At 38.2% G+C, this 27,880-nt stretch overlaps 1 protein-coding gene across 1 annotated transcript; it reads left to right on the top strand.

Moving 5' to 3' along the window:
* Window positions 1-280: 280 nt before the first annotated feature.
* On the top strand, window positions 281-27,880 carry TEX14 (testis expressed 14, intercellular bridge forming factor). Its single transcript, XM_075031137.1, has 30 exons — window positions 281-492; window positions 800-965; window positions 1,738-1,874; window positions 2,462-2,543; window positions 2,977-3,107; window positions 3,947-4,060; window positions 4,512-4,635; window positions 5,483-5,661; window positions 6,850-7,001; window positions 7,815-8,005; window positions 8,217-8,367; window positions 8,706-9,691; window positions 10,402-10,508; window positions 11,660-11,739; window positions 12,306-12,572; window positions 13,133-13,233; window positions 13,559-13,678; window positions 14,313-14,406; window positions 15,105-15,195; window positions 16,572-16,634; window positions 17,739-17,866; window positions 18,659-18,849; window positions 20,433-20,484; window positions 20,965-21,036; window positions 21,853-21,930; window positions 23,444-23,561; window positions 23,765-23,860; window positions 24,328-24,377; window positions 26,280-26,343; window positions 26,529-27,880. The coding sequence occupies exons 1-30, from the start codon at window positions 281-283 to the stop codon at window positions 26,560-26,562; spliced, it is 4,431 nt and encodes a 1,476-aa protein (XP_074887238.1). The 3' UTR covers window positions 26,563-27,880.

Here is a 27,880-nt window from a genome sequence, read left to right as displayed (position 1 = left end):
CTCTCTAGGTTTTCTGTTTAATGTGGAGTGGAATTAACTATTTTGAAGAATATTGGTTGAAGTAACAAAGTATTTGTCTAACTCTTAATTACGGCTTCAGAAGAATTTCTTTTTTTATTAATGCAGTCCTCCGGTGTTATCTCTGCTCATCCAGGTTAATAGTTTGCCTCTGATATTTATACATCCTTTTAGGTGTTTGCGGTTTTTTTCAAGGTCATTTGCTCTTTTTTCCATTTCTGCTAATATTATGTTTCCATATTTCCTGTATCTCAGAAGGAATATGGCAGTCAGTTTCAGGGTTAATGAACCAACCGTTGTCTTTTACTCGGGGTGGGATGCAACAAGCACTGGCCTCATAATCTTTTGTTTTCTTGCAGGTATTTTTGTTGATGCTGTAAATTCCATGGGCCAAACTTCTCTCTTCACTGCTGCATTGCTAGGTCTTGGTAAAATAGTGGATGTGCTGTTGGATTATGGCTCAGACGCTAATCAGTTAAGTATAAAAATAATTTTTTTTTCTTAAATTGAAGTTAGTGTTTAATCTTGTCGTGGTTTTAGTCAATGTAATACACAATACTCACTGTATATACATGAAGAAGTGCTGAAGATGCACATTGCTATTTTAGCCAAAGATCCTCAGAGGTAAGTAGGTGTGTAATTCTCTTTATTTCATGGTGTGTGTTGTTGTTTGGGAGTACTTAAACATTCTAGGTATGCTGCTTTTTTTCCCCAGAAGTGCATGCAGCTGGTTGAGTGTAGTAGGGGTAGGTTGAAACATTTCTGCTTTAACATTCTTCAGTCGCTCTTACGATGGAAGCACCCCAGTCCACGCAGCTGCATTCTCAGGAAATCAGTGGATTCTTAGCAAGTTATTGGATGAAGGAGGTGATCTGAGAGTACATGATAAAGATGGAAAAAGTCCTCAGTACTGGGCTATGTCAGCTGGAAAAGAAAGCAGTGCTCAGGTATGTGTGTGTAATACATATTGAATATGTGCTAGGTATGTGCTCACTTCTTCATCTTAAAGTGAAGAAACTTGCAACATTCCAGGGAGAAATTCTTGGCTTTTACATGTTAGATAATTATTTAACATTCTTTTTCAACATCAGTAATGGTATTTTGAAATCCTCATGTTTCAGATTACTTAACTAAGGTTTTGCTCAGGCGCAGAAGCATGTTTGTAACTTGTTGGGACCTTTAAGTGTAAGTGTGCAGTGAGGAGAATGACAGGCCCTTGTTTTTGATCCCTGATGTATGTAGGTTGTTTGCATGTATGTGCAATTTGGGAGTAAATTTGAAGTAGTTTTCAAGTGTGTATCAGTCTGTGCATGAATTGTCAGCAAATGTGTCGTTTTTGCTAGCATGGTAGCAAAATGCGGTATCAAGAAGCCTTATTCATGACTGCAGTATTGATTTAAAACTCATATTATAATAGTCCTCTTTCCTGTTATTATTCTCTTCTATTCCTATTCTCTTAAAAAGAAACCTGATATTACAATTTTCAGTGGGTGAATGTCTCAGAAGTTAGTCATCTAGTGTTTGAAGTAAGCTTTTTCTTATATTTTCATGTAATTGATTTTCTTCAAGTTTTTCTGTGTATCCATTTCTTGAAATGGTGATTTAAATATTGCAAGTAACTAGTTATTTTTTAGTAGTCATGATCTAATAATTTTAAATGGTTTATTTTGCAGTTCTGAAGTAATTCTTTTTGTTGTTTTTTCTCTCCCCCTGCTCCAGATGCTGGAATTTATACAGCGTTGTACATTCCACATGCAGGCTGCCATTCAAAATTTTCCCTCTGATCTACTCAGGAAGGTTGGTTCATCAAAAGCGCTGGTCTGCAGTCCGTCTAGGTTTGGTGGTCTTGTTCAAGGGTAAGAATATATTCTCAAGCACTGAGGGACTGAGCTACAAGGACTTTTACTTCCATATTCTATTATCTTAAAATTAACATGTTCTTGTTTCTTTTTGACAATATCAGATTTAAAACCAACATGTGTTAGAACTGGTGATACTTTTTATTTCTGTTGTGAGAGTTCCAAATAGAAACTTGGTATTTGTAAATATCTGTATATTACGAGATACTCTTGAAATCAGGAATATGAAGTACTGGATTTTAATAGTATTAAAATGGCGATAACATGAAGGAAAAATACATACTTGTGAACAAAAAGGGATGCAGGGTGCCTGTGTGTGTGTATATATATTTTTTTTTTTAATTGGCTATCTTGCTTTAAACAAGTACATATCATAACAGTGTACCTAAAAAGTTTTAATGAGTTGCACAATAATTTGGATTTTCAGCATCTGTGTTATACTTTTTGTGTGGGACCAGTCAAATGCAACATTGGAAATAGGTGGCTGTTGCAGAATTTCTGCATTTTTCTCTCTCTCCTTTTTGTATTTTACTCAAAGCCTTGGCATATTAGTTACTCTTATTGCTTTTGTTTCTGATGCTTAGAAATGTTGACAGTCCTCTGGGTAGATTTCTAAAAGGTGGAGCTAATGCGGCCAAGAGCATTTACAGCTTTGGTTTTGGGAAGGTAAGATGCTATGGATAATAGTTTTCTGATGATATTAGTACAGTTTTTCAGAGCCACATATTCTTCACAGTAATTACCCCACCAGTGTTATTTTTAATTTTTAGTGCGTTCTTATTTCTACTGAAATGGTGGGAAAAAACCTTGGAGAGTGCAAATATTCAGACCTTTAGTGATTAGTAAGCCCTATCAGAGGAAGCTGTTTTGGAACAGGCAATAGAAACTCTTCTGTTAAATGTCACCTGTGTGAGTTCTTAATGACTGTTTCTGCTTCTCCTAGAAAGTTAAGCTTTTGATACAGATACCTTAACATTTCATTTTGATGCTTTGGCTGATACTCCCATTGCACTGATCACGCTCAAGTTTTTAGTGAGTTTGTGACGCATCTTGGGAACTGTTGCATATTCCCTTTGGTTATGCCGTGGTGGTGTTACAGTTTTATCTTGCAGGCAGCGGGCATCTAGGGTACTTGGCATCTCTCCCTATTATTGGGGAAAAAGATGTGGTTCAGGCAGATGACGAACCAACATTTTCTTACCATGTTGGACCATACATGATCATGACAAAGTGAGTAGAATCAAAGGGATTGTAGCCCCTTTTAGGGTGTATCTGTTACTATTAAGCAGCAAGTTGTTGTACCAGATGCTTTGTTTGTATAGTTTTACTTTGTTCTATATTCATCCACTGCTTGCTGCTTGCAACTTGTTTTGTGCAGTGCACTGATTAGTAGCTTCTTTAGATTCCCTTGATACCTGTAGGTTGCTCTTGTCCTTTCCAGCAATATTAACCCAATTATGATTATTCATTGATAGCAGTGTTTCAGTACTGATTTCTTTTGTGGTGGGAAATATGTTGCTGGGGTTGCATAAATTGCGTTGTTCAGTGTTTAGTCCTTGTAATTGTTGTGTCAGACCTCAGGCCTCTGGATATGTATGTCTGCAGCCCACTTGCTCAAACCTATGGTGAAATGAGAGTTGCAAGTGCAGACTGAGCCTCTTTTTTTAATCTTTTGTATTGCGTAACAAGTAGTTGTGCCTCAGAGGCATCCAGAGAATTGACAAATTGGTCATGTAATCTTTCCAGAGCTCTGGCTTGTATCAGAGTGGGCTGATGGCATTTAGTGAAAGGAGGTTTAGAGTGTCCTTGTTCTTTACCTTGGGTCATGGAAGGGCAGCATCTTTGGACAGCAAACCTGTCCTGATACATCCAGTCTTTAACAGGATGAGAATTTATTGTCAATTTGAAAGAGTACATGCTATAGCCAGCATCATCCGAGTAATGTTACTAACAGTAGGAGACAGCACCAGAGCATTTCAGAATTACAAAATTATTTGTAAGTAATCCCGTAACTGGAAAAAAATACTGTAGAAAGCATCTCATAGAAATTCCTCCTCTTCTCCTTCTAGCTTAATGTGGGGAGGCAGCAGAGTTACAGTGAAGGAACTCAGCTTTGAGCCCCATCAGAACTGTAGTAAACTACGCTTAGCTGATCTTCTCATTGCAGAGCAGGAACATAGTAGGTAAGAAAGAAAGTGCCGTAGCCACAAGTGCTCCTGGGGTTTGGGTGTCTCCAGTGATGTGAGGAAATGGGATTAACCTCCGGAGGACTGTTAGGCTGTGGCTGCACTTTCTCTCCAAATGAGAAATAGAGGTGTCTCTCTTCTCCTGTCTCTTCCCACACCGTTTGCTCCTCTGGATAGTACAGGAGGAGATGATGCTCTCTTCTTGTATGTCTAGATGAATGCTTCATTGCACATTTCTTGGATGGCTTGCTTACAGGTTCTACTAGTTGTGACAGTAAGCACTGTTTCCTAAATGCCTCCTGATCTATGGTTCTTTTAAAATTTTTGGTATTTTAATGAAAAGTTAGAAGCATTCACATTGTATTGATAAAAACACCTAGAAGGCCAGGAGCCTTTCTCATTTAATCTTGGATTTGCCTTACAGGTTTTTTTTCCTCTCCTTTTGCAGTAAACTCCGTCATCCTCATTTGCTACAGTTGATGTCTGTTTGTCTGTCTAGTGACTTGGAGAAAACCCGTTTAGTATATGAAAGAGTTAATTTTGGTTCTCTGTACAGCATCCTTCATGAAAGGGTAATTGGAATACTTGTTTTTTAAATAGTAATTAATTGAGAGGAAGAAGTTTAGTAACTACATCTACCATCTTTACTCAAAGAACGAGAAGACAAAATGATCAGTCTGTGTATCCAGGTTTCTATTTCATTGCACAGTATCAGATAGCCTGTGTAAGCTGGTAAAATTTGTAATTGGCAATACTTCAGTTAATGTTCAGGTGCAATTGCATTGATTTTCTTGTTTGGAGTCAGTCTTAAAATGGCTGCTGTTAAATTCAATTGAACTTTTAATCTTCTGCATGTGCTTGTATACCGCAAATGTGGCTTGTATACTGCAAATGTGGCGAGACCAGCTTTTGCCCTTGAATATTTGCATGTAGTACATTGTAAACTGCCTGTGTAAAAAAGCAAAGGCTTGAACTCAGTTGTGGGGTTTGGTTTTTTTTTTTTTCCAATCAACTGATCTGTGTTTTATTTTTGTAATGCAATATTCTTCTCTTCCTCTTTTGGAGTTAATTGAGTCATTTTATTTCTTTAACTGTTTCTTTAACTGAATGCAGACATCTAAGTTACTGGAGAAACTGAAGTCAAAGGCAAGAAATTCTAAGAGTTCATTCTGCTTCAGAGTGAATTTTGGCATAGTCAATATCTTTCTTTTTTCTTAATTACTTTTTAAGGTATTATTAGTTGATTTGGTATTGAGAACGAACATTTTTTTAGCAAGTGCAATTTGTCTGACTTTTACTACAGTGTGTTTCGTGTTTGCTTTCTTTGATGCCTTCTGTACAATAACAGTTTTCCCCAACATCAAGCTTCAAAGACCTGCAATACAAATTTGGTACTTCTGTTTTGGGGTTTTTTTTCAGCGTACAGAATTCCCAGTACTGCGTATGGAGACTATTTTGCATGTGCTACTTCAAATTAATGACGCTTTGCGTTTTCTACACTCCCGTGGATTTATCCATCGTTCAGTTACCTCCTATGCTATTCAGATTGTTTCTTCCGGTGAAGCAAAGCTATGCAACTTGGAATACATGATAGAGAGGTAAAGAATTTCCTCACTGTTTCTGTGAAAGGGACAAACACAAGTAAAGTCACATTTAGTGCTAAATTCTGCTGAAGTGCCCCCCTTGATGACTAGGCACTCCTGCCTCTGAGTCAGGCAACAGAGTTACAGGAGTAAAGAACTCCAAATTATTACTGCTCAGGTACACTAACTTTGCCACAGGCAGTACAGCAAGTTTCAGGTGGACTTAGTTTCTGTGTTATAACTATCTGAAAATAGAAACTAGTAAGAGAAGCAGCTCTTTACTGCAGTATAAAAATACCATGAGAGAGAAGTAGAACTTAATCTTACAGAACAGAGATGAAATTCCTCTTTGAGTCGCTAATTCTGCTGCTGGGCTGGAAATAGTTTAAGTCTTTTCTTGTTATACTGAACTTTTGCTTATGGAAGCTTACCTGAAATGGTTGAAGATTCCACACCTCATTGAGCTGGTAGTAATTAAGTGCCACCAGTGACAAAAAGAGTATTTCTTTTATGGGGGACACCATTCGTTTTGTCTAGGTAAATTATTACTTACCTACATTTTTTACTTCTTTCCTGTGGTGCCATCGGATTAGAAAGGAAGTAAAAGGCTGGTTAGACTGTAAAGAAAGAGACTAAAATTGATAGTAAACAAAACTTTGCTAATGGTAATGTCCTGAAAGAAGCAAAGATACTTCCTAACCTCCTTGCAAACTCAATTTGTTAATAAATCTTGGCGATTTCTTGGCTATTTCAGATACAACTTACTGTGAAATGAATAACAAAAACCCCTATAGTTAAATGTGACGAGGAAGTTATCTTCTAGATGTACGTATACATTGCAGAATAAATGTTGACAGGCTAGGTGGCACCTTCTTGTATTTTGTCAGAGAATGCTGGTCAGAGCTAAAGGGTTGTTTGTAAAATTCCTATTGGGAAGTTTTTTCAGTTTTTTCTGATTTCTTTTTGAGTGTAAATTTATTAAAGGAGGTGTTACTTTCTCCAGAAACTCTTTGCTGTAATGTGCCAAAATACATTTACTGGTGTGAAAATATTACACATTTTTATTTGCAGGTATACTCTGGACCTTTTAGGTACTTAAACTAAAAGCAGATATAACAAACTCAGGTGTTTAATTCCAAAAGGTATACCTTCTAGCTGAGTATGCTGTATGTCCCAATTTTCAACTTTTTTCCCTTTATACAGCAAAGATGGTGGAGAACACAGTGATCTGACACGTATTCCTGTCCCAGTCCAGCTGTATAAGTGGTGCTCTCCTGAAGTAATCCTTGAAAAAGTTGTCACGGTCAAATCGGATATTTATAGCTTCTGTACGGTAGTGCAGGAGGCTTTGACAGGTATACCTATAGCTTTAGGCTTTTGTCACTAGGGTAACCCAGTGATGTTTGCAATGCAAACTGTCAGCCCCCTAATGTCTGTTTTAATTCCCCTGTGTGACTGGACAAAACCTTGCTGTGGTGGCTCATACAGAGTTAATTTGGAAAAGGAACACTCCAGGCAAAAAACCCAAATGTTTATGACAATAGCAAAGACTGCTGGAAGCTTTTGTAAAATGTAATCAGAAAACTTAAAATTGCGTAACTAAAGGGTGAGATTAATAGTTGATGTTGGAGAGATATAATTTTCTGTATGGTGTTTTTCTGCTGTTTATCTTTCTTCTTCATGTGAGGACAGCAAAACATTCAGTTAACTCTTTGCAATGTGCAAAATGAGCCTCTGCAGCTCTCATATTTTTGGTCACTAAGATAACTTACAGATAATGTATTGTTATTGTTATTACAGATAATGTAATGTATGTTATGCATTGACTTTGACTGGTTTCACAGTGAAATGGGATAAACACCCTAAAAATTAAACCCTATATTAGCTAGTTGGTAATGAAGAATCCAGACCATGGTTTACAGTGTAACTGTCCTCTAGAGATTGCTGTGAGCTCCCTCTAAAGTATCCACTGTTGAAATAAAATAGGGAGGATATGCCAGACTGGACTGGGTGCTTGTTTGGTTTGTGACAATAGTTGTAAATTAGGGAATGTGCAGACAATAATGCTTCAGGATCTCCGATTCTTTTCTCTTTTTTTCTTTTTTTCTTTATTTTCATTAACATTGATATACAGCTTGTGACGTAAAGTCTATATTTATGTTTTGCAGAGACCCCTCCCTGGAAAGGTCTTGAAGACTCAGTTATTAAACAGCTCATAATTTCGGGACAGCAGTTAGAAGCAGATGTCAGACTTCCTATGCCCTATTATGGTATCGTGAAGTCAGGGCTAGAACCTAAACAGAAGAACCGCTCCATGAAGCTTCAGGATATTCAGTACATACTGAAAAATGACTTAAAGGTGACTTCCAGGATTGTAGCCTTTCATATATTTAAAACAGCAGAGTTTTGTGTCCATTCAGATTCAAGTTGTTCTGTTTAAATCTAGGTGGGAGGCAATCTAAACATTGAGTATCCTTTTCTCATCATGGAGGCAAACCACCTTAAAGGAGAAGGTAGAGACTTTGAACTGTCAAATATAGTTGGCTTTTATTCTGTTTTTTGTATTATAGGACTTAACTAAGTCTCGAACTGGTCATGCTGATGAAACGTCAAAAGCACAAAGACCTACTGTTTTTGCAGATGTGAACATCTGTTTGGCATCAGCTTTTAGCTACCAGAGGAGAACACAGGAATTGCAGGGAAAAGAGATAACCAAGCCTGGTGAGTTTCTTTTAGCAAGATGTCATGTGTCCTTCACTTAGCATGTTCCTCAGTCCATAAAGGTCTAAGATGAATAATTAAAAGGTGAGCACTTACAGATTTTATGACATAGTTTGAAAATAGAAAGCAGTTAGCGTTGGATTCTAGCTACCACCCTAATTGTTAATGTAAACTTAAGACTGTAAGTCTGGTTAATAGTTGAAGTTCAGGCACACTGTTTTCAGCAGAGGTGTTAAATGCTGTTCATGTAATCTCTAAAAGACATTAACTCCTAAATGTACGAAAGCAGTGTGTTTGATAGACATCTGGAGAAATGGCTTAACACTTAAATTTTTCAGACAGCTCTACTGCCCCAAGATACTCTCTTTTTCCTGAGGAGAATAGTGCATTAGCGGACCAAGAGGCATCAACCAGTCTACAGCCAGTTGTACAGGACAAAAATTGTGACGTAGCTTCTGAACTCCAGACGACCCTCAGTGTCAGTGATGTGGATGACAGCCTCTGTAGCTTTGAAATCAATGAAATCTTTGCCAATTATCCAGAACTTCATGAAGACTTCCTGGAAGAAGGAGCTGGATTAGGTCAAGCTCTAAACGATGAAAAAAGGCAGCAAAAGGAAGAAGATAAGGCTACCCTCAGAGACCTGGATGCATCCCCTGAAGTGCACTGTGAGGAAAAGCCAGTTTATGAGGAAGGTGGCTTTTCAGAATCGACTACAGAGTACACTACGGAAGAGGAGGAGAGCATAAGTGAGACCTCTGACCTATGCATGCTGGCACAGGTGAGACAAGATACTGGGAGAAGAATGAGTAGTCTGTCCCAAAATGAGCAGCACATCAGCAAATGCGTCCTTAATTTAAAGATTTTTCAAAGCATGTTGCAGCAGGCAGCAGATTCCCTGTGCAGAACAGAGGAGAAACTGGACAAATTAGAGGCCACTGAAAAGCAGAAGAAGCTGCTCCAGGAAATTGGAATGAACCAGCTTTCTAAGCAAGTTTGTCAGGAAAGACATTGGAACAGATCTGATGATACTTTCCAAAATACCAATAAGCCTTTTTCTGAAGTTAATACTTTTTTATGGAAGGCTATAGGTCCACCATCAAGTGACTATATTCCACCACTGATAACACATCAGGCACAAGGAGTGTTGGGTGGAGACAGCTTCCAAGCTGTTTCAAAGACAGCAAAAGAAATGCAGGCAATTCAAAATGAAAAGTGGAAGTGCTTTTATGAAATGAGTAAGGGTAAAAATGAAAACAACCTTCGTGATCTTGGCTTCAGTGTGGTGAAAAGCCTGGATGATGAAATGAGCCTAGACCATGAGGTAAAGTATTGAGCAGGGTGACTGTGTTTATCACTTCTGTATTCCTTAGGAGCTAAAGAGATGTAGTTATGGGTGGTGTCCAAGAAGAGGGATGAATCTGTCTTTTAAAATATATGTGCATACCATATACTTTATATACAGGAGTGGAAAATAGTCAGCTCAGCAGTGCAATAGTATTATTTCTTCCTTTTCCCCACCCACCCCAGCAAAATACTAGTCCTGTGGCTCAGGAGGGCATAAAATCCTGTACTAAAATGGAGATGGGACTGTCAGGGAAAAGGGCAAGCAGAAAAGATTTTTGTTTGTATACTTAGGGAGGTCTAAGCTGTCATTGGTAAGGGCTTCTAGATCATTTTCATTTTTAAATATAAGTAGTTGATATGCTTAACCCAAAGAGAAAGAGAGAAATTCATGTACCTACCTGCTGTAGGAATAATCTTGAGTCATTTAGGTCTACTCATTCCCCTGGGAGCTACATGTTATGATAGTCTGCCTGCGTACATATGAAACCAGCTATAAATCCAGGACAGAGTTTTTACTAGGCTAAGGCCTGGAGTTGTCATCCTTTCTCATGAGCAGTGCTACTAAAATATAACCTAGGGAATAAAGCTTGTATGGTCCGGTTCTTAGTATAGCTCATAGACAGCTCAACTAGTAATTACCAGAATGCCCGACATGTGCTGAATCATGGCTTGTTGGACTCATTTCAGCATTTACTCCCACGTGTATCTGTAAGATGCAAAAAAAAGTTCAGTTTGCAGTGTCAGAGAGGAGGTGATTCACACTCTGCAGCAAGTGGAAGTGAAGAAGAGAGGTGGTGAGTTTTGATTGTATTCACAGAAGAGTTCATTCTAGCAGAGTCATCTTGATACAACCACTGTCGAAAGTAGACACATCCAGGATCAAGGATGGCATTAAATATTTTTTCAGTAAGCCAAAAGCCATCTGTCCAATTAGGACCCTACTGTGAGTCATTGTCAGCTGAAGAGCTGACGGGGTAACTGCTACAACAGGACAGTTACTTTTAAAGAGTGGTGTTCAGACAGATTCCAAATGCCTCTCTGATAGAGGTCAGTGATCTAAAACTGTAACAGGAGAGCTATCAAATAAGTTACTAGTCAGGGTGGTTCTCTCTCTGCACACCCTCATTCAATTCTCAGTAGAAGTACTTTGGCTTTCATAGGTGTAGGACTAGGACCTATGTTAGGGGCTGTGGGAGTAGAACAGTCTTGCTAAACCCAGTGACAACAGAGCATACGTTAGTTCATTATGTTTGCTGTGCTTTTTAATGTCATCCCTTTGTTTTTCTAAGTATGGGTACATGTTAAAAGTACCTGGCAAAATGTGTGCAAATTCATGTATCTTATTCGTTGGAAAGGTGGGGACAGGCACCTCCTTCAATGTTTGGGTCCAATCAGTCAGGAAAACTAGTAGTTTTTAAGTTGATTCATGACCCGGTTGGGTCAGTAAGATCTGTTCGTAAAGGACATACTTGGTTAGAACACAAATATACCAGATGCTGACATGTGGTTAGATGGTCAAGTGAATGAATTCTGGATTGGAATTGTGTTGGTGGTAGGATTGTTGTTATCCAAGTCTGAAGTTCTGAATATCTTCAGTTGTCCACTGATCACCTTACTGTCCTGAATAAAGCATACCTACATAACATTCATTGTCTGTTAGTGTTTATATAGACATATCATGTGCAAGCAGTTGACAGCTTCTGAAATCTAGATTTTAATTTACAGCTTGTCTGGTTAATCTGTAATAGACCTAAATAACTGTCTGTGCTTTCTAAGCTTCTGATGGCTCAATCTGCTAGTTCTGTTGGGTTCTTAGAACATGTGTGCTCTTAGCCTTTTAATTAACATTAAAACAACTTCTAGTCCTTTACTGAGTGGGGAATACTTAACACAATATGCTTGTGCATTAACAGACTTTGATGCATTTCATAATGATTTATTATAGGTGCTATCCAAAATCAAGATCTGAAATTTACAGTACAAAAATAAGTGAGGAGAAAAGGATGATGCAATCAGAATGGAGGAGTAAGTAAATCAGTGTTAACTCAGCATTAATGTTAGCAAGTCTTACCACAGTGCAGTGCATTAAAACTTCACACATTTTCTTACTTAAGAAAGATCCGTGTGCCTTAATTGCTGATGCTCTATTAGCCTGTTCTTGGGTGAAAACCAAATGAGTAGGATCCTGTGTCTTGCACATTCAGGGCATAAAATAGTCACAACCACATTAAGATGGTTTGGTTATAAAGCTCGAGGAATTTCTAGCTCTGTTTTGGAGGATGTGAGGGAGGGACAGCATATGAACTTAGAAAGGGTAGTATAGCAATGACCTGTGGATGGCAGTACAGGCATGAGTAATAGAGAACGCAAACTAAGAAAAAACAGTTCATTTAAAGACTTGTCCGTATCAATTTATGCAGGTTTTAAGCTTCCCTTAAAATGGAAGGAAGTGTTTAGCTCTTTTTATCATAAAGGAGTTTACAGGCTATAACTTAGCATTTCCAAGTCTGCAGACACAAATGAAACACAGGGAATGCTTTGAAGGTCCGGATTCTGTTGTGTGAACTGGTAATTTTGTTCTTTTTGTATAGATGAAGTAAAACAAATGGCCAGAAGAGTGGCCTCAGGACAGCTAGAACTTGGCTCTCCATATCCAGCCAGTGAATACACATCTGAAAGTGAAGCAGAGAGTATAAAGGAAGCCTTTCAACATGTCACTGTTAGAGTCCAAAAAAGTCAAGACCTACAAAGATACAGGTGGCAGACAGGTGATAGTGTTGAGTCTTGGGACCCGGGCAGTGAGGATAGATCTGAATCTGAGGAGAGTGATGTGGAGTCTGCATTTAGAAGTTCTGGAGGTAAGGTTGAAAAACAAAAAATAATTTCTTCTCTTTTTGTGTCTCTCCCATCTCCCAGCAGATTTCAGCTTCTGTGATTTTATCACAATAATTGTCAATTTTATCTTCCAGAGTCTTGCCCCCAGAGCAGGTCAATCAGTCAGTCACTGTGAACATAAATAATAGACTAAGATGAGTATTACATGTTAATAGGTGGAGGTAATGTCCAGTGAGCTTGGAGACCCTTCGTTGTCAATGATTACCATGTATGAGCATGGGAGACCCAAAGCTTTCAAATCCATGACTATGCTTTCACACTTTATTTCTTTCAATTGGACTACAGGGATGCTTTTTCTGTAGCAGCATAGTGGGTAGTACTTTTGTAATAGTTATGGATAAAGGAACAAGGAAAGCTTCACATGCCTAGATTAATGATGTGAGCATTTAAGTATTATTTCTCCATGTTCCTGACAGACAGTGTAGTTTTACTGTCTACTCTCATTGATATTCCATCAGTGGTTCAGATCACTGACTTCATATTATTTTTTGCCTAATAATTTTATTCCATTCTGACATCCTAGGGAGAAGTTGCCAATTGCCATCACAAGATGAACAAGCAGAGTCTGGAATAGCTATTCATAAGAATTCAGTCCTTCCTCAACAAGTTGAGAATCTCACTAGAGTATGTATAGTAATCCAAGAAATCTAGTTGCAGCTAGTTATCTGTGAAACAGTTTAGCCTGGTGTCTCCATGTTGCACACTGAACTACCAAGACAGCTGATCCTTTCAGCTGTGATCTGACTAACAATCTCCCCCCTCTCCCCCCTTCTTTTTGTTTGGTTCTATAAACCATCAAGGTAATGTAAGGAGCAGGAGGTACGTTGAAACTCAGAGTGATCACATTAAATGTGATTTCAATTTGATGCAGTATTGTTTAACATTACTGACTAAAATGTTCTTCAATAGAGAGTGGAGAAAGCATCTCAAATGATGATGTCTTTCACAGGGGCATTCAAGGAAATTACATTGTTCCCTTAATTCATCTCCTGATATGTCTGAAGAATTCTTGACTCCTGATCCTCATTCTTTCCTTCCTCCTACTACTCAGGGAAGTTCACAACTCGAGGTAAAAATAACAGAAAAGACAGGAATTAAGTCTGTGTCAAGAACTTTGGACATATGGTTTTATTATGCTCCCATTTGATTTGAAGAAAAGCTGTAGAAAATGGGAGAATGATAGTTTTTATTCTTTTCTTTTGAAATAGTATCTACAAATAAAGATCTGTCTAAAAGTAAAAAATTCTAACCCTGTTCCTTTAAAGCACACACCCCTGCCTGGAGGGGAAAAAAAAGACAAAACAAAAACCACTCCAAAACCTCCCCACAAAAAAGCCCCCAACCTAAAACCCCACAAACACCCAGACTCCCAAAACACCAGGGGCACGTTTTCTTAATTTGTTTACTAGGAAACTACATAATCTGTGGCTGAGAAGTTTTAGGCAGTTGATAATCTCAGCCTTTCCTTCACAGCTCTATCCATTGTAGTACTCAATAGCCTTAAAACAGTTGTCTTCCATTTCTTTAAGATTTGAAACTATTGTATGGACTATTAAATCCAATCCATGCTGTTTGCTGATAAGCTCTTGAAAAGTTTGTCTCTCCATTCCGATCATTGTGAACATCATTGTGTGAGAGTTGTTCTACCCTTCACAGCTTGCCTGTGAGAAATTGAATTCGTTTCCTTTTTCCCCTCCTTTCAGACCTCAGATGCTGAGGGCAAATTAGAAGATGCTTGTGAAGGATTTTTACAGAAACAGTTACCTGAAGATGCAGGATCAGGTATTCAGGTTTCAGGTAAATGTGCTCTTTCTTTTGAAGGTACTTTGGAGTCAGGGAGATGGAGTCTTGTTGCACTTAGATTTTTGTCAGCAGCACTTCTGTCAGAAGGCTGGAGCTTGATTCTTCAGGGTCACTTGGTCTCTTGTTCCTCATTATTTTAGCGAGTGTTCAGGACACTCAGGATTTCGGAAGATGAGGTTTGGGCGTTGCAGTCACTGAAATACTGTTGAGTGCCATGATTATGTACTTGCTGTGTTTCAGTTAAAAAGAACAAAACAAAACTTGTTTGCAACCTTTTTGTTTTTACCCTAGGGCTAAGTTTAATCTTTTTATGCAACATGCTGTGGTGCTGGAAACTGAATTAGAGTTGTATTTACACATTAATATTGCTGGAAGGATCTTGAGCTTGAAAACTGTAAGAGCCGACATTGTGTGTGTGCAGAATAATGGAAGGATCATTGTTGCTTCTCTAGTCTCTAAGCTCAAATTTGTAAATGTTGCAATATTCCCCAGTGCTTCAGTGGTTGAGTGTTTGGCAGCTGTGGTATGTTTATGAAAATGCATCTTTAAAACACATTTGTCTCTTGACAACAACAAAGGTCACAAGAACTAAAAAATTTAATAAAGTTGCTATTTCCCGTTCAATGAGTTGTGTTGCTTTCTTTTGTACTTGCAAAACCCAATAACGGGGAATATTTGTTATTTGTATTCAGGAGGAAAAATGCTATTTTGCAGCACAGCGACGCAGAACTCTGGCAGTAGCACACTAGGAGTGAATCAGCTTAGCCATATGCCTGTAGCCAGGTAGATAGACCTACTTTTATCGTTACTTCAAGCATAAATTGGGTTATAAAGCGTGCTCTCTTTATTAATTCTGCTTATATAGCTAATATTCAAATAAGATGCCAGTGCTGTTTTTTTAATGATTACCTACATATCATAGTTCCTTGCCAAGAAAATACTAAAAGGACTTTCACAAGTTTCAGGGGGTTTTGTCTTTTAGTGTTCAGGTTTGTTTTTTGTTTTGGTTTTGGGGTTTTTTTTGCTTAATGAGGGAGATAAAACAGGAAAAATAAGTCATGTATATGTATTACAATTCCTTTTACACTGATAAACTATGGTCTTAAACAGAGCAAAGATAATTCAAATTAAGGCTTCAGTCATCTGTTTTAATTTTGTTGTGCTTCGGTTTTGGAGCTCAAGTGGCATGAAGATCATGCCTTTTCCCCTCCTATGGGAACAACCCAATGCAAGTATGCTCACTGTATCTTGCCTGCAGATAACATTAGCCCATGCTTGGAGACTTGCAGTCTCATCTATCAAACATGGAGTGTTTATTTCTAGTATTTTTGTAAATTCTATATTCTAATAGTATGCGGAGATGTTAGCTAGAATCACCATCTCATGCTGCAAGGGGTACTTTTGCTTAAAGAGAAATAGTCCTCACCCTGAAGGTTTTTCAGCCCTGGCTTTCAGGCTTCTTAAAAGCCCCTATCCTCCCTGTAGCTCAGCTTTCCTTGTGTTCCTCCAGAGTTAGCAGCTGCTCACTTTCTCCAAGTGTGGGAGTGAGAGCTACTTTTACTGTCTGTTGGTGTTGTACTCTCTTCCTCCACTGGAGGAACTGAGTTACCAGTGTCAAAGGTAGGCAGCAAGTGTGTAAATATTTGGCCTTAATGTAAAAGGTAATGGTTTTAGTTGCTCCCCCTTTGCTTAGGAATTGAACTTTTGCCAGCAGGACAGAGAGGACTGTTGCTTTCTGACCATCTGACTAATCCCCTTAGATTCATTAGAGGCGTTCAAAAATGCCTCTTTGCCCTTGAACGGGGTTGTTGCAGTTTGAGAGGTTATCTTACAATACAGACCAATAAAAGGATGATAAAACAATGTAGTGATGTATATTTGTAGATTTTTATTTAACTTTCAGTTTTGTTTTGAAACCGTATATGTCAATTAGAAGTTTTCTCCTTACCAGATAGAAATCCATGATGTGCTTAAAATGGCATTTTTCTCCTATCACTCTCCATCTTCTAAGGTTTTAAGCAAAAAGTTTTTATGAGCTGCAGTCTCCCTCAGAGAGAAGGTAGTCCTTTAAGCTTTTTGAGAGAGAGAAAACTAAATAAATTTATTTTCATAATTCTCTGAGAGGATCAATGAATATGACCTTTCTTCACTTATTCCAGTGTTGAAGCAGCACGAGAAGTGGTACTGTGGGAGCTGCAGGAAGAATGCAGTGAAAAAGACGTGTAAGAGCCACAGACCATTTTATATCAAAACTTCAGCAAGTTGGTCTTTATAATTGTAAAAGTTTTGTGTTGATACAAAACAGGAAGATGAGACGAACTGAGGCTGGGAGAGAGAAAACTATTTGAAGTGTTGGAAGAATATTTTCTCGTGATAAGTTGGGAGATTGGTATGAAAGAGCTATCACATACAGTTGTCCTTAGTTTGAAATATATTCATATTCATAAGTAATTAACTTACTGTTAATCTGAGTGTGCTTCTTCACACTGAAGTGTTAGGATTCCTTGTTTCTTCTGTCCATATTACACAGAAGAAATAAAATTACTTTAAAGAGCGAATCATTAGTATGTAGCTAAATCAATCTTATTACAAAAATAGTCTTGTGATTGAGGTTCCCAGGAAAAATTTGCAGAATAGGTTTGTGACTTAACTAGTAGAGTGAGTTTCTTTTTACAGATAATGGAGATTTGCATAGAAATTACTGATTTGGTAACAGTAGACATCTGCTCACTTCATGGTCTTTGAAGGTCAATGTAATCCAGGGTATATCTGCAGAAGATGTTGGTTTGCTTGATATAATCCCTGTCCTGCAGCCACTTCAGAGTTTTTGTAACTTGAGTGGACATCACTGCCTGTGCAGATCTTTAGCAGTTTCAGTTTATCTGAGTAACTCTTTTAAAGGCTCCTAAGACCTACATTTAGTCTTAATTAATGGATGGTTAATTTTTGTTAAACCTTGAGGTCTTCCCTTGGCTTTGGAGGGAGTTTTCTACCTAGGGCAAGAACTTCAAATGTGAACCACTTTCTGGAGGCAGTTTCCTGAGCTTGCTTTTATAGGAGAATTATTATAATTAAGAAATCCTGTAATGGAAGGGAAAGCAAATAATTAACCTTTTCTGTCTCCACAAGGTTATTGAAGATGGTGTTCTTCAGCCTTCCAAGAATTCTGTGGGGAGTTTTCAAAGGGAATGTCTCTCTTCTTTCTGGAAAACTAGATAAGACTGAACAGTATTAAAATTTAAAGAACCTGAAAATAGCAGAATTTAGTGATTCACAAGTGTAAGAAGTGGCTATTCTAACTGTCAGAACATCTTTCCATATTTCAGATCAGCGACAGATATTCAGGATTTGTCAAGTATCCCCTGTGAGCAAGAGAACTACTACAGGGATATAGATTGTGAAACACCCAGAGTGAGTCATGCACCAACTAGCGTCAGCACTCCACTCAACTCAGGTAACTGCAGAGAGGAAAGAAGGAAGGACCAGTGAATTACTTAACCTTTGTATGCCAGGAGTCAGACCTTTCTGCCATGACATGCTAATGTAAAAATCATTGATGTGAATCATGGAAACTCTATTCACGTAGTACCAATGCAGAAATGTCAGGCTTGGAATAAGTAACCACAAGAAATGCTGTGCCTGTTGTTTGAAATCTTATTGTTTTGGTCTGGATAGTTACAACTTTGTAGTTAGAGCCTGTTTGGTCAAAAGAAACCTCTAACCTAGAACTGAAGGAGAATTTACAGGGACACAGCTGAAAAACCCACTACCTGAAAGGTTTCTGAAAGATAATTACTTGGTAGTTAATGGTAGCCTTGATAAATCAGAAATTGGTTTAGACATTTAAAATTGATTTGGAGTGATACATGTAGATTTTAGCATTTTAAAGACGGACAATGTAATAAGCACTTAGTGTGTTTTGAGTGTTGAGAAAGTGATCTCAATGTTTGTTGAACTTAAGTGTTGTTTAAGAGCAATGAATTATCATTTGCTTTGTATTTTCATTAATTTGGTGCAATACAGTAGTCAAAAATTCTCAATTGGCAGTTTTGCATAAATAATGTCTGAGGTGGAACTCCTAGGTAATCAGTTTGGACTTCCATTTAGAGATCAATTATGGACAATAATTTCTTAGTTTCCTGTGCAAGTCCCTTTTTCTGCTTCCATTGAAATGTGACCAAGATACAAAAAATCAAAAAATAATTTTTCAGCTTTGCTATAATTTTTTTCTTTATTTTAATTCTAGAAGAAAAAATTCCAGTAGCCTTTGAGAAATACAAACACTGCCATGAAGTAGCTTCAGATTCTTCCTTTTGTGGTTCTCAAGAGACCTCCTCTGCAGTGTCCAGGACATTCACTACAGCCTGTGGAGAGGGAAGGAACACAGAAATTCCCTCAGTTGCTTCAGGAGTTTCCTCATCTGAATTGAATGAGCCTGTAAGTCTAGAAAACTTACCTTATGTCAGCCATTCTTTAAAATATTTTTTTAAAATACTTTTCCTTAAAATGAATGCAAGATGAGAAGCACAGAAATACTTCCAGGTCTTTGTGAGTATTTTGGAATCCTGGATCTGTTGACATAATGACAAAAGTTCTGATTGATTTCAAAGCAGTCAGTGCGTGCCACTGATTATACAAAGAGTTGACTTCCCCTTGCACCTAATTGTATGTAAATGTTGACCACCATCAAAGTGGCCTTTTTTGCCCTCCATCCCATCCCTGGCTGTAAAGAATTGCCATTTCCCAGCATTGGATCTGGTAATCTTGGAACACCAAAGTGCTAAGTATCTGCAAAATGGTTGGGTAGAAAAGGTATGTTTTTGTTGGGAGAGGGGGGGTTGATCAGTTGGCCTTCTGGTGAGGCAACAGCAGGCTGCTTATCTGAACCACTCTGAATTCACAAGCGATTTGTGAACTATAGGCTTTTGACTGTGTGGAAGTGGGGAATAAACTTGAATGAAAATAAATACATGTGCATGTGTGTTCAAGTATGTAAGTTTTCATGTGGAACAGAAGAATTCTCAAAACTTAGTAGCGGAAGGTAAATGAGTACGTAGATGAGTGATTCCTTGAGGAAGAAAACTAAGGTGGAAGCCTCCCATCTAGTAGTTTGGAAGCAAGTAAATGTTCAGAAAGACCTTCTATTAGGGGATTAAGTTTGTCCTTTTTATGCATAGACCTGGCATAATGTTATCAACTTTATTGTATCAAAAAATCGTCTCTCTTTGGAGTTGACAATTTCCAAGGTCGCTGTAGTGATTTCCAGTAATCTTTTTGGAACTGAAGGTGTTCTGGAGCCACAGCATTATCTTAACTGTCTTTTCAGACAGTTATATATAAAATAACTTTATGCCTTTCTTATTGTTATTCATTGATGGGGTTGTCATTTAAAGATTAAATTAGAGTTTGTTCAAGCAGAACAGACTGCATTTGTTGTCATGAGGTTAGGTCTGTGTCTTTCTGCTTGTGTAGCAGACAGCTGGAATTCATTAAGCCCATTAACAGTGCAATGTTGCCTTGACTGCCTCTGCAGAGATTGTTGATTGTAAGTGCAGGAAGCACCTGTTTCCATTTTGTGGACAGCGAGGACTTGTCTATGATTACAAACTTTTGATTTTGGGGGGCTCTTTTGGTGGATAGGTGTGCCTTGCTTTAATAAAGATTCAAAGCAGAGAATGGGAACTTAAGAGATGTTGGAACTGTCCTTTCAGAGAATTCCCGTCCAATTGTCCATACAGTGTTGAAATGGATAAAGATTATGTAGCTGACAGTATCTTATGGCCAGCTGAAAGATGAGTGCGCAGCAGCCTCAGCAAAATTTTTGACACATCTGGCTTACCTGGGTACTACCTCTGTTTTCATATTCTGAACTCATTGAAGAGCTTATTTTAAAATGTAATGGTCAGCTAAGGCTTTAAGGCCTTGCCTTATTTTGGATTTGGTATGTTGAAGGGGAGGATTGAAGACTAGCAGTTCTTCAGTTTACCTTCTTGTGTTTTATTCTGTATGACCTTACACAGGATGGGTTGCCAGTAGTTGCTTCATCCTTGAGAAGCACCAGGAAAGCATCTGGTAAGTCTCTTAACCCAGTCCCAGCCCAAATAGAATGATCAGTAAACAGAGAAGCAGATTTGAAAAGAAATTTTGCAGTTTTACTTCTCTTTTCTTCCCACCCCCACATCTCTTTTTATAGAGGTAAATAGCTTTGCACACAACTGTGTATTGCTAGTGGTAATTAGGTTATGGATTCTGTGTTTGCATCTGCAGACTAACACCTCTGACCTCTAATTAACCTATGTTTGAAGTGTAAATATTACTGGCCTAAAATGTGCAATACAGGATTGAGAACTGAATGTGCAAGTCTAGCTCTAAATTATTTTTCCATTATGAAGTTACTTAAGGATATTTGATAAAATGTGAATGAGCTAGGCTCGTGCAGGTTGATAAATGAAATTCGTCAGCAAGATGCTGTCATAATGTAAGCCTATATCACAGTTATTGAGGATTAATCACTGCTAATTAACTAGACTGTTTTGGTTTTTTTTATCTCAGCACTCTCACAGGCATCTAACCACTTCATCAATGAGCTGCCTCCACCAGCCCAAGAGCTGCTGGATGAAATTGGTAAGAGGCACTTCACCCAAAATGGTATGAGGCTTGCCAGCTGTGTTCAGTCAGGATTTCTCTCAAATCATTCACTACTGAAATACACAAGAACTTCCAAATTAGTTGCAGTCAGGTCAATGATTAGGAAGTTAGGCATCAACAGCTTAAATAACTGGCAGTTATTTAAGTTAGTCCTTGAAGTTTCTGCATTTCATGTAATGGTTAGTTGCTGCTGATGGCAGCAGCTAGCCTATTGAGTGCAGTTAATTTAACACTGAGATGAATTTTGTATAGACTGAATTTTTCAAAGGTGTCCTGGAGCAATGCATGTTCTCCATTAAAACGAATGCAAGCTGGGCAGCTGCATCCCTCAGGTGTTTTTGCAGAGCTTAGTCTCGGTGATTTATGTTTCTTTTTGTAATCACATACATCTTCAGAGAGAACACAGTGTAAAAACTCTGCATTGTTTTTACTGGTGTGTGTTACAGAAGAATTTGCTTTGTTTATTCAGCTATAAACTCTTCCTAAACTAACACCAGACATTGGGATAATTAAATGTGTATTGGTCCTATGCTCTTTTAGAAATGAGGCACGCAGACACATTCTAATCTTTTTATTTCCTCATTCACCAAAACAAGGATATGTGGAGACTGGCATCAACTGAATAAGTGATGGTTAGAGACAATTTGTAGGATTAATACATGAACTAATTATATATTATGTAAAGGTTTTCATCTGGGTTTGGATGGATAAAGTAATATGGTACTTTAGATTGTATAGAGTCAATTTAGAAAGAGTATCTAGATTAATAAGGAAATGTGCTGTTTTTAACAGAATATTTAAAGCAGCAAGATTCCGTCGCTCAAGACTTTAAAGAGAAGGGATTGTATGACTGCGAAGTGCAAAGAAATGGTTAGTTGATAATAGTCCTAATGTAGAGATTACAAATAGCAAATTACTTTTGCGTTGCTGCAAAATTACTCTGAATGCTTGTCACTGTATGTTCAGCTGTATGATAAATTTTTTTAGCTTCTTTTGGTAGTTGTGGTTCAGCAGAAGTTTGAGAGGATTCTCCCTTTTTTGGTAAGATTATATGCAGTGTTTTTACAAATAGTACCCCCTCCACCAGTGTTTGCTGTCTTTCTCTGTGTATTCACTCTCTAAAGTCTACGGGGATGTGGTGTGGAAGGCTTGCAGGTCTGAACTATCAGAATTAATCTACTTTTACTATGCCACTGTAATGTATGCTGTGTTCAAACACAAGTGATGAAACCCACAAAAGTATAGATGGTGGGCAGCTGATGTAAAATAGAGCTCAAGCTTCCGTTCTGGGAGGGTAGTCCAGTTGAGAAAATGGCCAGTGCACACTAACTGCTTATGTTTCTTACTCACCATAATGAAATAATGCCTCTGATCTCATAGTGTAAGAAAATAGCATCCACTGGGGTAATCGATATTATATTTCCTGTTCTGTTACAGAGATACCAAAGATAGCAGTAGTGAATCTTTGTGCTTCTGAAACTGCAAATAGTAATAAGTGGAAATAATTTTAGATATACAGCAAGTAATATCAGAGGAGCAGAAAACCTAAATCTTTGTAGGCTCTGCATTTGTTTCCAATGAGTCAGAAAGTGAAGAGCCGTTTAAAAAAAAAAAAAAAAAAGAGACCAAAAAAAAAAGGGCAGAACATGAGTTAGTCTGTAAAAAAGCTAAATAGCATAGTCACTTGAGAACAGTGCTGGCACTTGTTTGTGTTATCCTACAGCTTTGTTAGATCTTTTCCCAAAGGATAGAAGCTACGGGGACTTTTATTCATAAGAGTATCTTGGTTTTGGGTGGTAAGGAATGCAGCAGCCCGTATTGCTTGCTGTTCAATCACTGTGGTTTTGTTGTATTTGCATAAAGTACAGCTATTTCAGACTCCATTTTTGTGACAGCCTACTGCTTCCTGCTTATCATAGCTTAGCAGAAGGTGGATGAATATATTCACATGCTGTAGGGAGCAGAACTTAGTGAGATAAGTCTTGGGGGGGGGGGGGAATATCATTGGATTTTGCTAAGTAGGGTAACAAAGCTAACATCCACAGGTTTTCTTTTGATTTTTCTCCCATAGCTAGGATTGTAAGGGGAAAGATTAAAGATTAATTTCCACATGCATTTTTCATTTTAGTGTGAAGCAAAATGTTCAGTCCTGTGAATCTAAAAATGTGTTACAGTAAAATATTTATCTGGGTCTTGCTCCTGGCCACCTTTTGACTGTAGTTAATGTGAATTTGGTTAATGTAGAAAATCAGATGACTGAGGAAAAAGTAATTGAGAAGTGGACAACTGGAATTTTCCCAAGTGCGGTAAACAACACGTTTTAATTTCTTTATTATCTTCCTTCATACCTTTGATATTAAAATCTTTCTGTTTATGTGAATAGTTCCCGATCAAATTAAAATGGAAGGCAGAGAGTCAAGCAAAGAATCTGAGGGAAATGAGGAGAGAAATCATAGTTTATGGACTGAGGAGTCATTTAATCTAGCAGAGGAAACAGAAAGGTATGAAAACCGGATGGTAAGGTGTATTTGGCTTTGAGTTACAAAGATTTAGAATAATGGTTCCAGTATATTTTAACAAGATTTGATGCTTACAGTAAGCCAACTTTTTGGCGTTATCAGAACCCTGATAATTATGACTGTTTTCTTTTAAAATGTGTAGTATTAAACTTGCCAGCATCCATTTTAAATCTTTTATTCAACAGGGCTCACTCTACTCTTGATGATATTTTAGAAAGAATGCTCCGTGCAATTCCTGGAGATGAGGAGGTCCAAGAACAACCTCAGGGACGCACTCTTGGGTTGGCTGATCATTGATACTTTGTTCATAAGTTTATTTTGTTTATGTTCTGGGTATAGACCTGTGCAGGACTTTGAGAAAATGGGCTGTCGCTCCTTAGAGAGTAGTGTGTCAGGGAGCTTGCCTGGAGACATCAATCTGAAATCTCCATACTAAATTGAAAGGGAAAAGAGTGTTTTGTTAATATAATTTCCTGTAGGTGGAAAGCAAATACTTCAGTAGGCTTGGAAGGCAGTGCATAGTCTTCACAGAAATCAGAGATAATTTGACAAAATGGTGGATTTATTGAGATCGAGAAGAATGTACGTTAAGAGAACAGAATCATGAAAGCTTTTTAGAAAGGAAGAGTTTGGGAAGATGGTTATACTGTCATGGCAATATAGGAGGAAATGAAGAAAATGGCAGAAGTCATATATGCATCACTTTAAGGAAAAGATTCATAGCCCAGATAACTTTTTTTCCTCTTAGCACTAAAGATAAGAGCCTAGTAACTCTGAAAAACTCCACAGTAAATGCCAGTGAGTAGTCATAAGTCATTCCTAACATATATCTTACTAAGGAACGCAAGATATTCTTGTGTTCGGCATTAGGATTTTATTTTATTTTTTTTACTGAACACAGAAGTCAAATGTTATGATAGCCAGGAAGATCTTGCCGACAGGGCAGACTGATTCCTGCAGTATATATACTGCCATGTTCACAAATGGCTCAATCCAAAGCCCATTCACATGTGTAGTCAGACTACATTTACTTAATGCTGTTATGTAAGCAATCATTGGAGTGTGCGTATGGATGTAAAGCTAAAGCACATCTGTAGTTTTGGGGGGAGAGGCAGTTTGTTTAGGGGTTGGAGGGGGCACATGCCCATTATAGGTCAGGATAAAAATAAGAAGGCATCTAGTGTCTCCAGAGGCTTCTGTTCTAGTGCTCTGCATTCATCATGTCAAAGAGAAAACACAAAAAATTGGGATGATCCACAAAATTTTGTCCTTCAAGGGCTGCAAGCCTGCAGCATTCAGAAGATGCTGGAAGGAAGAAGGGAGTAGAGGAAGGTGGAGCTGGGGCCAGAGGCAGAGCACCAGAAAGCTGTGCAGGGAGTTCAGAAGGTCCTCTTTGTCTGTAAAGCTACTGGATGCTGTGCTGGGCAGTATTGTATTTATTATATTGTTAGCAGTGAATTCATCAAGCTTGCACAGGCTAGTTTTTTTGCTTTTCCTGATTATCCCGCATCTGGATACTGTTTCTACCCTATGCTTTTAAAGGAGAGACAGCTGCTCTAGACTTAAACTCTCTGGAGACACTTGAAAATTTTCTAATTTTGGGGGGCAGTTGAGATGGAAAGCACTGTTGACCATTTGCTGGAGCTGCAGGGTGTCTCTCTCATAGTGAGACTGCAGTTTCCTCTACTGACTTGAAAGCACTGAAAGACAGCTGATAATACTGTATCTGTGTCCTGTTTAGTGCTCAACCTCTCTGGCTTAGGCACCTAAATGCTTCACACTGTAACGACCTTGGTTACTATCAGTATGGTTTGGTATGTACCTGTGATGTGCCATCAAATCCCTTAAACATCTGTTTTGGTCTCATCTCCCCTGGCTTTCCTTTAATAGAAACTAGAAGTAAGGAAGAAGGCACAAGATAAAATAAAAGTGTTTGTTCTGTAAGTCCAAATCTCCGTTAGGAACTGTCAAAGCTGACTGGTATTCTACAGCTAAAGTTAAAAGTTGCCATTTTCAACATTTTGCAATTAAAGATGTTTCTTGTTACAGGGAGGGGGCTGACATACTTGCATTAAGTTAATGTGCACTTAGTGCTGTGCAAAAAATATGAAAGAACTGGCATTTTGTCTGGAAAGAAAAAGGCAATAGCCTTTCATTTTCAGAGAGAACTTTTGATTTTTCAGTGTGTAGTACAAGATGACCTAAAGGAAGTTGCTTCAGTGTGGTGGGCATTTAACACTTCTACAGCAGTCACCCTATAACACGTTTCGCTTTCCATTTAGGCACCGAAAGTTTGAAATGTCCCAAATCCCTAGCTACTTTTGGAAATGTTGATGGTAATTTTTAAACCTAGAGATCTGGAGGTACCATCATTGTGCTTGTTATTTGCACAACATTAGCATATATGACCCTATTTTCTGTCAGACCCTTTGAAGAACTGAGCTGGTAGGGATTGGGCTTCAGGTTTTGAAAACAGAATGATTTCTGATCACAAAGAGGGTCCTGTGTAATGCACTCAATAGCAACAGAGCTGAGACTGGTTTCTCATTACAAGTGCAACTTAATGTATCTAGCAAAGAGATCTGTAGTGCTTGATTCAGCATGCTTCTATGTGCTGACAAAACTAGAGCTTTCTCTTTGAAGTGTTGTGTGGCTGTGTATGTTCTTCTTGGTTCTGAGCTGAATTCACGTGTTTTTTAGACACACATCCTGAAGATCAGAAATCCCGCTTACAGCAACAGCAGTCTTCATCTTTGCCATTCACGTGAGCCTCTCTTTGAATTAAATTGGGCTTTTGGTAGAAATCTGTGTATTCTCTGGCTGCATGAGATACATTCTTGTTTTCCATGTCAAGGAGGTGAAAGGAGCAATATGAAATCCCATTCCCTTCAACTTGTGGTTTGATGTAAGAAAAAAAACAACCATGTAACTTTTTTTTTTCCCCTACAGGGTAATTGTTTTGGAACAGAGCTCTCCTACGTGATTAAAATGGATGGTGAATAAATTCTAGTATATCACCTGCTTACTGCTGCTTGTACAGTATACAGCCTGTGAATTGCAACCCTTTTTGGCCACATAAAGAATTCTAAAGCTTGGACTTCTTTTAACTGCAGCAGCAAGTACAGAAGAAAATCTAATGCTCTACTTTGTAATACAGTTTGTACTGGTTTTACACCATCATTGCATGTAAAGGCAGTATCAATAATACTGCAGAACTGAACTGTTTTCTGAATGTAATATCCTTATGAAGCTGGCTACGTGGTGGGGTTTTTTTTCTGTGTGTGCATGCTTTCATAAGCAAAAGAATTTCTTGCTCGGTTGCATTATGCAGCTTTCAGTGTTACAGACAAAATGATTGTAGTTCTATGGACTGCTGTTACTGCTAAGGCACTTAAATTTTTCCATGCTGGAGTGTGGAGCACGGTTACAGCCCATGTAGTGTATGTTTTTCCTTGCTCATTAAATTTAACAAGGTAATTTCTTGTTTTCTCTTCTCTTAGTGCTTTTGTGATCTAGCGTTGAACTGATTTGACTGATTAAGGGGATTAATTGCTGTGCAAAAAGCTAATGAGAAAAAGGCAGTGTTCTCCAGAGATTGCAAATGCAGCAGTACATTCCCTGCCAGCATTAGACAAGACTATGAGAAAATCTGGTTAGTATTACGAAGATACCTGTTGTGTAATTAAACCACACTTTTGGTAGGCCTCATTAAAAAAAAAAAAAAAAAAGTCCCTGGATATGATTGAGCTTTTGGTCAGGATTTTGATGTGCACAGCAACTTCATATTCAGCTTTTCTTGTGATAAATACTGTTCAGGTGCAGGAGGTGTGAAGATTGTCCTTGTCCCTTTTTAACAGACACTGGGATTTTAGCTGGTTGTACCCCATGTTGCTTTTTCGTTCCTGTTCATGTAGGGAAATGCTGCCTGTCTGTAACTGTTAGTTAATTTGGTTTAACAATACTTAATAAAAGTTTCCAACGTTATTGTGCTGCCATGTGGTTCTTTTTCTGGTTTTGGCAGTTCTTTTTTGGGGTTCTTTTTTGTTTTGTTTTTGTTTTCTTTTTACTTGTTATTAACTATGTTTCCCATCATCAGACTATGTACACAACTAGATGCTGATAGCGCTACTCCAGGGAAGGTGCTGCAAACTGGCAGGCTTGGGGGAGCTTTCTTCAGGAGAGATCAAGAAAAAATACAAATCTTTCATCCGTTCAGTCCTGTCGTGGTAGTGATAGAGCTAGAGCAGATGTGCCAGCAGCACGGAGGCTGCAGTTTGAGTCTGCCCTCAAGTTAACAGCAG

This window comes from Buteo buteo, chromosome 7, assembly GCF_964188355.1.
Source record: "Buteo buteo chromosome 7, bButBut1.hap1.1, whole genome shotgun sequence".
Taxonomy (NCBI): Eukaryota; Metazoa; Chordata; class Aves; order Accipitriformes; family Accipitridae; genus Buteo; species Buteo buteo.
This window is presented reverse-complemented; position numbering and strand designations above follow the sequence as displayed.